This window comes from Pelodiscus sinensis, chromosome 1, assembly GCF_052426305.1.
Source record: "Pelodiscus sinensis isolate ZL-2025 chromosome 1, ASM5242630v1, whole genome shotgun sequence".
NCBI classification, from domain to species: Eukaryota; Metazoa; Chordata; order Testudines; family Trionychidae; genus Pelodiscus; species Pelodiscus sinensis.
Genome location: NC_143052.1, coordinates 3678658 through 3693541, shown reverse-complemented (window position 1 = coordinate 3693541; position 14884 = coordinate 3678658). Strand labels below are relative to the sequence as shown.

At 58.6% G+C, this 14884-nt stretch overlaps 2 protein-coding genes across 2 annotated transcripts in view; one reads left to right on the top strand and one right to left on the bottom strand.

Annotated features, from left to right (window-relative positions):
• LOC142827925 (interferon-induced protein with tetratricopeptide repeats 5-like) overlaps positions 1-14884 on the bottom strand; it is a 164182-nt gene that overhangs the window by 84678 nt on the left and 64620 nt on the right. The gene's annotated exons all lie outside the window — the stretch shown is intronic.
• Positions 6247-14671, top strand: LOC142826477 (C-type lectin BfL-2-like). The gene is made up of 6 exons (XM_089777869.1): positions 6247-6325; positions 7410-7488; positions 9673-9806; positions 11385-11522; positions 13004-13118; positions 14074-14671. Exons 2-6 carry the CDS (start codon positions 7422-7424, stop codon positions 14139-14141), a joined length of 522 nt encoding a protein of 173 aa, XP_089633995.1. The 5' UTR covers positions 6247-6325; positions 7410-7421; the 3' UTR covers positions 14142-14671.

Here is a 14884-nt window from a genome sequence, read left to right as displayed (position 1 = left end):
TAGAGCCAAGCCCAGCCCCCAGACCAGGGACTGGCTGCCCCAAGTGCCCAGCTCGGAGGGGAGATGGGGCTGGAGGGGCAGGAGCCCATCTGTCCGTGTGTCTGGCCGTGTGTCTGGGCGGGCGTCACAAGCCGGGCGGGAGCTGGGCCTAGGCCCAGAGATGGAACAAGCAGGGACTGTCCCAGTCAAAGCCCAGAGGCTCCGAGCGGGGAGGACGGGCCCAGCGCTTTCTGGGGCAGGCCAGGGTGGACGAAAGGCCCGACAAGAGCTGGGCCACAGGGTCGGGGTGACGGGCGACTATCGGAAGCAGGAGCCGGCTCGACAGCCAGCGGGGCCCTGGACGCTGGAGACGCTAAAGGAGATGATCCCGTCTTAGCAGAGAAGCTAAATGAATTCCTTGCTTCGGTCTCCACGGCTGAGGTGTCAGTAGAGGAGGTTTTGGACCGATCGATAAACTAACAGTAACACGACACCGGGGCCGATGGCATCACCCACGAGATCTGAAAGCACCCAAATGGGAAAGGGAAGAGAACGTGGCAGCCGAGGCCTCAGCATGAATCCGTGACTAACCCGCCTGCCTTGAGCTGAGGGGGACAGTCTGATGCTCTGTACCCCACAGCAACACCCCTCGACACCGGCCACCAGGGCAGTAGGACTGTGGTGTAATTCTGAGGTGGCTCGTGCAAACCACGTCCAGCCAGGTGTCCAGGGAAGGGGACGGTTCCCTGAACAGGATCCTCCTTCGGGAGGCAGGTGACGTGGCTGCTGGGGGATTTCGGCCTGTCACCGATGTGCCCGTATTTCCAGTGTGTTTTCTCTTGTGCAAAGTATCAGAGGGGGCCTGGTAGTCTGGGAGGCATTTTCGACCCTTCGGATGCTCTTGGCAGGGGCCGGATTTCCTGTTTTGTGCTGCGGTTTGACTTTGTGTTTTTCCATTCCTGGCCAGAGGGCCGTGGTTTGATCTTGCAAGGTATTAGTAATAGTAATAATATTATCTGAAGTGATGGCTTGCACACATCATCGGAAAGGCTTTGAGCTGCCAGAACGGCCCCACATCTCAAAACGGGGCGGGCTCAAGTTGCTTAGCCGCCTCGATTCTCCCAGGCTGAATCCTTGAACTGCCTGCCTCAGTTTCCCCCGACTATTTGGCAGGTCCCAACAGGGGAATAGCCTTTCAATCAGCTAAGAGCCATCGAGGGAAGAGAGCGGGAACTCGCCCCCAAGCACTCGCCTGTTTTCTTTGGGGGTCATTGAAATAAGTGTGAACACCGGTTTGGGGTGTTAATTCCTGTTTGTTTCTCTGAAGAGACGCCTTCAGTTTGAGGGTTTGAAAGTGGAGGAGAAGTGTAGCGCACACACAGTTAATGACAGTGCCTAGCCAACGGCACAGTTTTAGTTTTGAAATGAATTCTATTCCACTTAAGAATAGCCAGACTGGGTCAGACCAAGGTTCATTTAGTCCAATGTTGCGGGTCTCACTCTATCAATGGACAGGTCTAGGTACAGACGCTGGGATCCACAGTCGCTGGGACAGCTTCAGTGTAAATGTTGATGCCGGCCCATATATGGAGGTTGGTGGAAAGGGGACGAATGCACCTTCTCCCCCCCCCCCCATGGGGCTGATTCTGGACGGGCTGGGGCATCTCCTCCCCGATGCTCCAGCCGGCCGAGGGAAGACTGGGGCTGATCTCCCCTGCCCGGAACAAGGCCAGGGGTGGGGCTAGGCCCTGCATTCCCCGCCTTCTCCAGCCGGCTCCGTCTGCAGCTTCCCACTCGCTCCCCCACACCAATACCGGCAGCCCACAGTGTCAGCAGCCGCCCCCACTGCAGGCTGCCAGCCACAGGGGCCAGTCAGAGCCGACAGAGAACGGCTCCCACCGCCAATGCCCGGCCAGCACTGAGGGGAAGGGCCCCAGCACTCTGGAAGCTGTAGTCCTGCCCTCGTCCCCTGCGTCCCCCAACACGGGGAAGGAAGCAGGGGAGGCAAAAAGGACTCCAACTCCCAGCATGCCGTGCAGCTCTCCTGTGGTGCGTATAAGAAGCCTGCCCGGTGGGTGGGATGGGGCAGTGTATGGACCAGGCCTGGGCAAAACCCCCTTGGCCCGCGGGCTCAGCGGGGAGCCCCAGACAGACTCCTTGCCTGCTCCCCTCCTGGCGCTGCTGAGAAAAGCTGCAGTGGGGCTTTGTTTGAACCGCCGTGAGCCTTCCCACGCTGCTCCCGCCCCCAGGGGTCTGGCCGGTGGGAGCTGCCTGTTATCAACAGGCACCTTGCAAAGCCCCCTGCCCCCTCCCCTCAGGCTCGTAGCTGCTCAAAAACCACCTGGCCCCTGGGCTGGGGCAGGCAAGGGGTCTGCTTGAGAAGGCTGCTGGCTGGGAGTCAAGTAGGTAAGGCTCCCAGCCAGAGCCTGCCTCTAGCATCCCAACCCTTTGCCCCCTACCCCACATAACCCCAAACCTCTGCCCTCTTCTACCCCCATAGCCTACCCCAGATCCTGCACCCTAATCCCCTACCCCAGGTCACAACCCAAACCCCTGCACCTCCTCCTGTACCCCAGTCCCTGCTCCAGGTGACAACCCAAACTCCTGCACCTCTTTCTGCACCCCAGTTCCCTGCTCCAGGTCACAACCCAAATTGTCCGCTCCCAAACCCTCTGCCGCCCTCCTGCACTCATATCTCCTCCCCGGTCCTGCACCAGGGTTCCCGCTAACCTTTTCCATCCATGAGCGGAGCGGGTTTTGTTTTGTGCACCCATACTGAGGTCATGGACGCTTGTTTGGAGGTCTGCCCCCGTGGCAGCCAGATGATTCATTTATATAATTAAAATGTGATGGAAGGAAGAACACGAACACATGGATCATTAACAAGGTGCAGGACTTTCAGGCTGTGTCTACATTGGCACCCCTTTCCGGAAAAGGGATGCTAATGAGACCAGTCGGAATTGCAAATGCTGCGGGGGATTTAATTATCCCCCGCGGCATTTGCATGAACATGGCTGCCGCTTTTTTCCGGTTCGGGGTTTTGCCGGAGAAAAGCGCCACTCTAGACGGGATCTTGCGGAAAATAAGCCCTTTTCCGGAAGATCCCTTATTCCTACTTGGGGGCCAAGAAGAGACAACGGCAGCATTGCTCAGACTGTGGCAGCGGTGGCGCAAGCGCCAGGCCCGTTGGAGTCACTGAGGGGACGTCTGCACTGCGGCGCTATTTCGGGATACTTCCCAAACCCCCAGAGAGCGTATTCCGTGGCTTGACAGCGCCCGGTATTGGGAAATACCTTCTGAAGTAACTGGCGCGCTATTCCGACGTCCCTGTAAGCCTTGTTCCACGAGGAGGAAGGGACGATTCGGAATAGCGCTCTATTTCGAAATGTGCTCGAAACGAGCTAGGCCATTTGCAGAGCCTCACTGGAGTGGGGGGCATGGTAGCTTGGTTGCGTGTGAGTCGAAAGTTGGCAACCTTAGGCAGGCTCTGGGCCACTGCATCTTCACTGCTTATTTCTGTTCTTCCATAGAAGCAACAGCTGGCCTGGTTATATTTTCCTGAGCTACACACCCCTGGGCCTGCCGTCCAGCCAAACCCTTAGGCCTGGTCTCCACTACCAAATTTTGTCACCCAAACCTGCCTTCGGCAACAAAACAGGGGGACCGTTCGCACTGCGATTCGATTGCTGTCGGGGAAATGCCCGGTTTCAGCCACTAAATACTTCCACCCTACGAGAGACTTTTTTTCTTTTCCTCTCCCTTTATTGTCGATGGAGAGCCAGTGTGGCCTCCGCTGTTTGTTTCATGAGGAGAATTGGCTTCTGCCAGTGTAGCCTTCCTCTCCACCTGGTTACCTTCTTTAAAGCCAATCTCCTTACAGGTTTTGATGGACAGGTCTGGGTTTTTCTGCATCCTGCCACCCACTCACCTTTATTTTTTCTGATGGATTTATTTGGCGGTGCTTCCACCCCCCTCGCTCCTTCCTGGCAGGGTCACCAGGGCAGCTTGGGAGGAAAATTCTAGCCCAGGGTAATCCCCATGTATTTGCCAGATAGTTGGAGACTCCCAGGCTGTGTCTACACTGGGCCACTTATTCCGGAAAAGCAGCCGCTTTTCCAGAATAACTTGCCAGCTGTCTATACTGGCCGCTTGCTTTTCAGGAAAAGTACTGATGATCTACTGTAAAATTGTCAGTGTTTTTCCGGAAAAAATATGCTGCTCCTGTTCGGGCAAAAGTCCTTTTCCGGAAAAACTGTTCCCGAAAAGGGCCAGTGTAGACAGTAGTCTTTTCCGCAAAAAAGCCCTGATCGCGAAAATGACGATCAGGGCTTTTTTCCGGAAAAGCGCATCTACATTGGCCACGGTCGCTTTTCCGGAAAAGCATCCTGCCAATGTAGACGTGCTTTTTCCGGAAATACTTATAACGGAAAACTGTTCCGTTTTAAGCATTTCTGGAAAAGGGTGCCAGTGTAGACGTAGCCCCAGAAAATAGCACAAACACATACACTATAATAAACACAAGTATATTAAACAGGAGACAAATAGAACAGAACAAGGTAAAACACTCTTTTTAGGGTCACCGGTACCCAGCAACTGTAAGATCAGTGTCCTGTTGGTACGCGTACTTTGTTGGGGCCCTTGATGACTGTTGACCACAAAATCCTTCTCTGCAGTGGTTTAGCAGTGGGGCTGACTAGGTCCAGTACAGCCCAAAGGACTCACATGGGAGAAGGCGGTACATCCCTCCACAGGGTTAATATGCTTCAGGTAATAAAATCCCCAAACAAATTCCCTGCCTGACTAACTAAAAATTGGTGCACTCACACACTCCATGAATGAGCCTCAGGTTGAGAGATGACTCAGTCACTGCAGGGGGCTGCTCTCTTCTCGCAGGGATCCTCTTCCGGCAGGAATCAGGCTGTTTCGGTCCCAGAATTTCCCCTCACCGCGAAGGGGTGCAGGGCTCAAGGTGCAGGCCACACAACTGCACCAAAATTCAAACTATAACCGCCTAGCCCAGCATTCAGACCCACAGAGCAGGCAGCAGCCTTGAACTCGCAGATAGGGCCGAGCTGACCATGCGGTGACTGTCTCACCCAGGGAGCTGGAGAGCCAACTCAGCCTGGCTGGGGAAGCCTCCCAGCAAACTCCACAAACTGGGAATCAACAGTGGAGACATAAAACCCAGCTGAGGGATCCTGCCTTCAGAGGCTAGTTCTCAGGGGGAACCCTGCATGCAGGCCTGGGGCTTACTAGCTCCCACACAGCCAGCCCCCCCCTTGCCCTGGATGGCTCCAGACTCCCCTCAACAATGGCCTCTCCTTCCCCCTGGGAGGGCATCTCAGGGTATGTCTACACTACCCTCCTAATTCTAAATAGGAGGGTAATGTAGGCATACCGAAATTGCAAATGAAGCCCGGGATTTGAATTTCCTGGGCTTCATTTGCACAAGCGGGGAGCCACCATTTTTAAATCCCCGCTAGTTCGAACTAGGAAGCCTAGTTCGAACTACCGTTAATCCTCGTGAAATGAGGATTAACAGTAGTTCGAACTAGGCTTCCTAGTTCGAACTAGCGGGGATTTAAAAATGGCGGCGCCCCGCTTATGCAAATGAAGCCCAGGAAATTCAAATCCCGGGCTTCATTTGCAATTTCGGTATGCCTACATTACCCTCCTATTTCGAATTAGGAGGGTAGTATAGACATACCCTCACTCCCTATGGGTTGCCGGGCAGACTCTGACCCTGGTAGGGAGGGGGAGCCAAGGCAAACTCAGAGTACCTCTCCCTGAGCTGTCAGCAGACAAGGTCCCAGGAATCTAAGTAATCTCCTTGGGGGTTACACCAGTATCCCACAGTGCTTGCCCTGAGCCCTCTGCTCAGTGTTCTGTGACCTCTGCTGCCCTGCAGGCCTGTGCCCCCCCCCCTTTCAAAGTGCCAGGAAGTATCAGTAATGGCCAGTTACTACCATTCCCCATGCTGTACTGTACCCCCTGGGGTCTGACCCCAGTCACCCCAATAGCACTGAGAGGGCCCCCTTCAGCCCCATGGATCTCAGCACTGTCAGGGAGGACCAGCTTTTACTGTTTCTCTTAGCTGAGCCCTGACAAGCACATCCGCCTGGCCACAGCACAGTTGGCGGGTGGATTGTGGCTCCCCTTATCTCTGCTTGTGTGAGCAGGAAGTAACTGTATCTGCCATCTTCACAGATTTACAAGTTCACTATCGATAACTGCTCCCCTCTCAACCCCTCCCCCACCAGTCTATAAATGCCCAGGCAGGACCAGTGCCCCGTCAGGCTGCACTTGGACCGACCCGGCACCAGAGCAGCTCCCCAGCGACAATCAGGTGAGTCCCCGGCTCCCTCCCGCGTCTCCCCCCTGCGCTGGTGGCTGGTGGCAGCGGGGCCATTGCTGGGCTGGTGCCTTGTGTGCGCCAGGAATCCCTCTCGGTCTCACTGCTTCCCGTACACAGAGAGGCCCAGCCCCCGGCCCCGTGCCCGGTCCCTGCTGGACCAGCGCTCTGCAGGGCGGCTCCCCCGTTGGGCCCTTCTCCCTGTCACGGTGCCAGGGGGATCCAGCCCCTCCCCGGGGCGCAGCAACTATCCCCCCTCTGCTCTTCCCCCCCCACACACACACACATGGTGTCGGCTTCCCAGACACTCAGGCTCCATGGGGGGAAATGAGTGTGGTTCACACACTGTGAGGGGGAAAGAACCCGGGGAGGGGGGTCAGTGGGTTTTGGTGCCCCGGGCGCTGGATGGACACAAGAGGCTCTGTGCTCCCAGCACTCACCCCGCTCTCTGGCCAGAGGACTGTGGCCGAGGGGCTGCCCCTGCTGCTGCCATTCCAGCCATGTGCACACAGACCGGCCCCCCGCCTGGCCCTGGGGCCCTTCCAAACTCCTCCCTCCCGCCGCCTGCTCCCCCCTCCCGGTCCCATGGGGGGGCTGCGTGGGGCCCTGCCAGCCCAGCACTGGGGGAGGGGCAGCGGGGGATGGCAAATGTCCCTTCGGAGAATCACTGTGCTGAGGATCCGGTTCCTGGGGCCCCTGAGTGATCCCGGCCTCCCTGCTGCCCTCTGGGGTCCCCCCCTGCAGCCCTGGTGTGGGGGTCCCTGGCCGTGCGGCTTGCAGAGCCCAGGCCCTGCGGAGCTGGGACCCGGCTCCCTGCTGGGTGTCCGGTTCTGTCCCTGGGGCGCGGCTCAGCGAGGGGGAGAACCAAAGGGCCCTTTGGAGCGAGGGAGACGGGCTCTGAGCAGGGACCCCGAGGCTGGGGGCTGGGATCCCTCTGGGGCCCCTCAGCCTGGCCAGGCTCCTTAGCGCACAGCCCCCCCCAGAACCCTCCCCGGGAAATGCCCCATGGGGGGGGTGGAGTTTTTCCAGGGGGGTGTCAGGCTCCCCCGCCCATCCCCCTTGTGTGTTTTCTCCCCAGGGAAGCGAGACGATGGGCCCAGTCGCCTTCTTCAGCCTCTGCCTCCTCGGCTGCCTGATCTTTAACCCCTCGCTGGAAGGTGAGTCCCTGCCCGGCCCCTCGGCCTGGAGACCCCAGGCTCTGTTTACCCCGAGGGGACGTGAAGTCATTTCACTCAGGGGGCCAGTCCCACTGTGGGGGAGCAGCCATCAGATCTGGGTCCCCATAGCCCGTAATCCACCCAGCTCATTGATCCAGACTCCGGCCAGCAGCTCAGCCTCTGTTTTGGGAGAATGCGCCGTTGCACCTTTAATATCGTCTTTTTGGGTACATCTACACTAGTCCCCTAGTTCGAACTTGGGAGGCTAATGAGGGCGACGAAAATTGCAAATAAAGAGCGTGATTTAAATATCGCGCGTTTCATTAGCATGTTCCCGGGCACTCACCATTTTGGAAATTGACTAGCCCAGAATAACTGCCCGTGTCTACACGCGGCAGGGACACGGGAGTTCGAAGTAAAGACCTTAATTCGAATTAGCTGTTAAACCAAATTCCAGAAGAAAGAACAGCTAGTTTGTGTTAGGGCTTTATTTCGAACTCCTGTTTCACTGCCACGTGTAGTCGCGGGCAGTTATTCCAGGCTAGTCAACTTCCAAAATGGCGACCGCCCGGGAACATGCTAATGAAGCGTGCGATATTTAAATCCTGCGCTTCATTTGCAATTTCAGTTGTCCTATTAGCCTCCCCAGTTCAAACTAGGAGGCTAGTGTAGACGTACCCTTTGAGAGACGGCCAGCTCTGCGGAACTCCCTTTTCTCTTCGACTTTCTTTCAATGAGCCCTCACCGGCCAGTTCTGAGCTTATTAAATAACCCTCGTTCAATGCCATTGCTGTTGCTGCCGATGCTCACTCCTTCCCTTCCCTCCTTCTGCGCGTTCAGGGGCACTTTCTCCTCGCTGCCTTAAAACCTCAGATCCACAACCAATTTCTCCTTGTGAGTCAGAATTAGCCCTGAGGTGACTGTTCCCCTCGGACCTTCTTCCCCTTCGCTCCTCATACGGCCCAAGGACATTGTGAAATGTTCATGTTTTCCCAATGAATATCTGGGAAACTGAAGTCCCCCAATTCCGACCGGCTCCTCTGCTTTCTATTGATAGGATAGTTCTGTTCATATTTCTATAGTTTGTTCTGGAAATACCTCCTCCTCCTCCTCCTCCTCCTGTGGGAGTTGGCATCACTGCTTCCCCTCTTTTACAGGGAGCTCCTCCTTGCCTTGGTGTGCAGACGTCTGAGAGGCCGTTCCCGCACGGTTCTCCCTCTTGTTGCTCCCTCCTTCTCCTCCTCCCCTCTCCCGGCTTTTGCAGTTTTCTGTTTCCCACCCCACACGTAGCCTCTGTTAAGGTCACCTCTGGGATTTTGTCACCTGCCCCTTTTCAACCTAGTTTCAAGCCCCGTCCCTAGGTTGGCTAACGAGCACGTGGGGTCCCTTCAGCCTGTGCTGTACCCCTGTGCCCCAACTTCCCTTCTGCTCCCTGCCCCACCAGTGTCGCCCTGACACCCAGTGCTCCCCATCCTCACCCCACCATCCCTGTTTACTCTGACTCCACCGCCCTGCTGCCCCTTTGTGTTGACTCCCCAGCGCCCTGGCACAGAAGGCAGGGAGTGTCCATCTTCCTTGAGGATACCCCAGTGCATGTCCTCAAATGACAGTAGTCACTGTGGGTATGTCTACACTACCCCGCTAGTTCGAACTAGCGGGGTAATGTATGCATACCGCACTTGCTAATGAAGCCCGGGATTTGAATTTCCCGGGCTTCATTAGCATAAGCGGGGAGCCGCCATTTTTAAATCCCCGCTGCTTCGAACCCCGTGTAGCGCGGCTACACGGGGCTCGAACTAGGTAGTTCGGACTAGGGTACCGGTAGTTCGGAATAGGGTTCGAAGCAGCGGGGATTTAAAAATGGCGGCTCCCCGCTTATGCTAATGAAGCCCGGGAAATTCAAATCCCGGGCTTCATTAGCAAGTGCGGTATGCATACATTACCCCGCTAGTTCGAACTAGCGGGGTAGTGTAGACATACCCTGACAATAGCACAGCCTCACTTCCGCAGCGAAAGGCGAGGGGGTGGCAGCTCTTTTAGCTGAGGGGCTTCAGCCCTGCTGAAAGCAACAGGAGAGAGGGGCCATTTTGGGAGAGGACGAAATTTCACAGTGTTTTTGGAAGTCTGGAGAAGCTGGACGGGCGGCTACTGACAGCTCCGCGCCCTCTCCCCCCTCCACAACAGCCTCGCCCCGACGTGAGCGCTCTCTCCGGCCTGGATCGGGGATGAAGGCCGCAGCCTGTTGCCGTGGCTGGTTCCGCTATGGAGACCACTGCTTTAAATTCTTCCCTGAGAAGTTGACCTGGTCAGCGGCTGAGGTAGGAGGCTCTTCTGCAGGATCCATGGGGCGGGGCAGGTTCGTGGGCAGGAGCTGAAGGGGTCTGGTGGCTGGTTCCGGGGGTGGGGGTTGAAGAGGTGGGGGGGCGAGATGAATTGGTTGGGGCCCGGCCATGGGGCTCAGGAACAGGCTCCGAGAGGGGACTCTCTCTCCTCTCATCGGCCCCTGCCCCGCTGCAGCCTGGAGGGGCAAGGTCCCACACCAGAGTAACGTAGGGTTACCAGGTAGGCTTAAAAAAAATATCAGACACACTTCATGGGGGGTTGGCTGGGAGGGGAGCGGTGCTGGCCAAGAGGAAGGGGGGGCCAGGAAGAAGAAGAGGGACTGGAAACCAGAGCTGGTGGGAAGGGGTCGGGGGCTGGCCGGAAGAGATGGGGGTAGAAGTGGCCTATGGGAAGCAGAGCTGGTCGTGGGGGGAGGGAGTCAGGGGCTGGCCGGGTGTGATCGGGGGAAGCGGCTGACGGGAAGCAGAGCTGGTCGGTGGGGTCAGCGGGTCGGGGGGAGTGGGGCTGGTTGGGGAGTATCGGGGTGGGGGCCAGCAGGAGTGGGGGAGGAAGAGGAGAGAACTGACTGCTGGACACAGCGCTGGCGGGGGGAGCAGTGGGGCTGGCTGGGGAAGATCAACTGGCTAGCGGGAGGTAGAGCTGGTGGGGGCGGGGTTTGGGCACAGCGGGGCTGGCTGAGGAAGGTTGGGAGGAGAAGTGGGGGAGACCCTACCAGCCAGCCCCGAGGGGGCGGGGAGGGAACAAATTGTCCGGCGGGGAGCAGGACTGACCCGGTGTGACGGCACGTTGGGGTCCCCCGCCTCCTGCACCCCCGAAATGGCATGAACAGACTCCACCAGCCGGTCGAATAGAGGTGGTTTATTGCTTCTCCAGGATACAGGACAGCACAGATGTCATCAGGTTACAGGGCAGGCCTAGGATGCCCCAGCCCCCTTTGATATGGGGCAGGGGTCTCGGCTTCTAAACCCCCCAACTCACTATCCTCCAGCCCTGCCCCCCAGCCAGGGCAGCATCCACCTTCCTTTGTTCCTCTCCATGGGGGTACCTGGTCAGACAGGTTGAGACACCCTCTTTGCATAGTGACTCATCGCCTGTCTTGCTCGGTGCGGCTACAAACAGTAGCCAGTGAGTTAGCAAGTTACCCCCCACTACGTCACACCCGGGCAGTGCAGATCCCTGGGCGGTCTCGTCCCCCGCACGGTCCAGCGAAGCGCGAGTCAGTCCGGCTGCTGCTCCCCCAGGCGCTTGACCAGCGAGCAGGAGCACGGACCGGGCTGCCCCTCCTCCTCACACGCAACCAGGGCCCCCAGCGCCGATCAGCCCCCACCTCCCAGGCTCTCCCCTCGCCCCCGCCAGGCTTCTGGGCACCCAGCCGGAAAACCAGGAAATACCGGACATTGCACATTGCACAGGTCTGGTATTTTCTGAATTTTTCTACCAGACAGAGCCCAAAAAAACCAGATTCTCCAATAGAAAACCAGCTCCCTGGCAACTCCTGGGGCAATGAGCATCCTCCCCCAGAGTGACAGGCCTGGCCCGTGTCCCTTCTGCAGGTGGAGTGTCAGCGTCACCAGCCGAGGGCTCATCTGGCCTCAATCCTCAGTGACGCAGAAAGGGACAGAGTGGCCGACTACGTCACCAAGTTGAGCCCCAAGGATCATGTCTGGATCGGACTCCACAACCCCAACAAGGTGAGCGCCCGGCCCGGCTTGGCCTCTGGCAGCTGCCCCGCCCCACGGCTCTGGCTCCCAGGGGCTGGGCACATCCCAAACCCCACGATCCCTTCATGTGGCTACCAGGGTCTCCCTTCCCCCCTCACGGGCACCAGTGTGTCCCCTCTGCACTGCCCCTGTCCCCTGCCCCCTGCCCCCTTTCTATCCCCACCCTACCGTAACCTCCCCCTCCCCTCTGCCTTCTGCCCCCCAAACACAGCCCAGACCTGGTTCCCCCAACCTCAGGCTGACCTTTGACCTGCACCTGCCTCCCCAACTACTGCCCCGTCTCCCTTCCCCCTCCCAGCCCCTACCAAGCCCCCCGACTGTGCTCAATAGCCCCCACCCTTCCCCCTCCCAGCCCACACACTGTGCCGAGCCCTCTCCCTCCCTCCCACAGCCTGTCTCTCATTCCCCACCCCACGTTTTCCAGCCACTTTTCCCTGCCCAAGACTTGATCCTCTCAACAGTCCCCGACTGCTGGTCCCTCCCTCGGCCTGGGGGTCCCGCCCTGGCCGGGTTCTCTGTAGGGGAGCCCCAGCTCCACCGGGCAGGGAGGGGCAGGGGGACCCATCACCAGCCGGGAAGGAGCCCAGGAAAGAACCTCTGGGGGGGGGGGGCACTGAGACATCCTGGGATCTGGGATCTGGCCGGCAGCCCCCCCCCCCACAGCTCTCCTGCGTAACCAAATTGAGCTCTGCTCCATCCACTTCCTGCCCCTGCTCAGACCGGCACAGGGCCGGGGCAGTGAGGGGAGCGAGGCTCCTGGGCAGCTCGTGCAGACTCGGGCCTTGGCTCCCTGCCCCAGAGCAGAGGCTGGGCCGGGCCCCATGCGGGAGGGGGAGGCGCTGTGAGCCGTTCTCCAGCCTGCTCAGCCATCCAGCCCCTCCTCCCCCGGCACTGCATGGAGCTAGTTCTGTGCCCCCCAAACCCAGCCAGTCCCCCCAAGCGCTGAGGCCAGGCCAGAGCCAGGCCCTTACAGTGACCGGCCCCTTGTCCCCTGCTCTGAGTGTCCGGAGCTACCGGTCCTGCTGCCCTGGGGCCAGGCTGGCGCTGAGCCCTCGAGAGGGAAACGGCCCCGAGTCCCCTCCCCCGACCCCCAGCGTCTCCATCACAGACACACGTCGATTTTGCTCCCACCGGCTGAGACCAGCACAGGAAGCTCCCTGCCCCCCCCCCCCTCGGCGGGCCCTGGCCCCTGGGGACTGCCCTCCCTCCCCCCGAGTGACTGCAGCTTGGGGCGGGGATTTGGTCCATCAGCGAAGGGCTTGGGGGGCAGAAGGGAAAGCTGAGGGGCTGAGCGTTACTGTGACGTCCGTGTCTCTGGGCTGCCCCTTCCCCCGCTCTCGCCCCGGCCTGAGCAGGGCCCTGCTGTATGCGGGTTTGGTGTGTCTATGGTGCCGCATCACCAGGGTCTCTTCTGCTCGGATCCCCACAACCTTTCTCCCCTGGATCTGCAGGACAAGACCTGGGTGTGGACAGATGGCTCCGTCTATTGCTACAATGCTTGGAACGATGGGGAACCAAACTACGGTGGAGGCAGGGAGTACTGTGTCGAGATGTGGAGTTCCACCGGTAAGGCAGAGTCTCAAACACACCTGCACCCAGAAAGGAGCCCCGTCAGCCCCTGTGCACACCACACAGCCCGCTGAGGGCCTGGCCTCCTGTCCCGTCTCCCTGCCTCTCCCCCGGCTCCCCCAGCTGATCTCTGTGACACAGGAAATGTCTGTTTCCATGGTAGCATCTCTAAGGTCCAAGTACCCACATCCAACTAGTCTTCCCTCTAATTCACCGTCCATGTGCCTCCCAGCCCTGGCCGGTCCTACTTGTCACTGGCCAACTGCTCCCACACGCCTGGACAAGTTCACTCCCAGCCGTTTGGCCTGGGATTGTTTAACCCCTTTCTGGCCACGGCTCACCCGTCCGGGAGAGGGGCTGTTCTAATCCCATCACTTCACATCAACAAGTGCCACACGGCTGCCAAAAACAGAAAACCTCCTTCTGGGCGGCATGAACCGGAGTGTTGGGAGCCAGACCCGAGAAGCGATTCTTCTGCTCTGCTCTGCCCCACATTGGCCTCAGCTGGAATAGTGTGTCCAGTTCTGGCACCACATTGCAGGGAAAATATGGACAAACTGGAGAAGGTCCAGAGCAATGAAACTGATGAACCTTCTCGAACACATGAGCTGGGAGGGAAGGTTGACAAAATGGGGTTTGTTCCTTGTGGAGAGGAGAAGACGGAGAGGGGGCAGGAGAGCAGCTTCCAAATACCTGAAAGGGGGTTGCAAGGAGCAGGGAGAAAACTTGTCCCCAGTAACCTCTGGTGGCAGGACAAGAAGCAAAGGGTTTGAATTGCAGCAAGAGACGCTCGGGCTGGACAATAAGAAAAACTTTGTCAGAGGCTGGGAATGGGTGACACAGCCACAGGGTCGTCTCTCCGCACGATGCCATCGGGGGAGGGGGCACTGCCAGGGCAGGCACCACCCACTTGCTCTTTCCCCACCCCAGTGATTTCTGTCTTGCCTTCTAGGTTATAAGAAATGGAACGATGTTACCTGTGAAACAAGAAGGCCCTATCTTTGCAAGTACAGATTCTAGCGAGGGGGCCACTCACCTGTGCCCAATGGGGAGCTCAGCACCTGGGCTGGAAAGAACCGGGCCCCTGGAGCACAATGAGGCAACGTCCCAGACTTTCGGCTGCTTTTCTGTATCGGGGGCCAGTCCTGCCCCTCCCTGAGGGTATGTCTACACTACCCCGCTAGTGCGAGGCGTACAGATAGTTCGGAATAGCTTGCTAGTCCGAACTATCTAACCCGTGCCGCGTGTAGCCGCACGGCACGGGATTCGAACAAGCCGGCATTTAAAAATGGCGCCGGCTGGCTTATGCAAATAAAGCCCGGGAAATTCAAATCCCGGGCTTCATTTGCACGTTCGGTATGCATACATTACCCCGCTAGTTCGCACTAGTGGGGTAGTGTAGACAGACCCTGAGAGACTGACTCTCAGGTTCCCAGCTGCAAACTGCCTGCCCCTCCTCAGTGTCTCTGTACTAGCTACACCCCTGCCCCCTCCCTCTCTCCCCCTCCACGGCTGCAGCCGCTACAGCAATAAACTCTCCTGAGCATGCAGGTCTGTGTGTGTCTCCTCTGCCCCATGCCTGGCCCCACTCGAGGGGAGGGAGGGGACCCCTGAGGGAGGCAGGTTGGGCCTAGGCTTAGGGGCAGGACTGGGTCTCTGCCCAGAGCACTAATGGAGGCATCGTACGGCTGTGGGCTGAGAGCGGATCCATGTCAGCCCCCAACAACCGCGCCTGCTGGATACCGCATCCCCATGGACCCGTG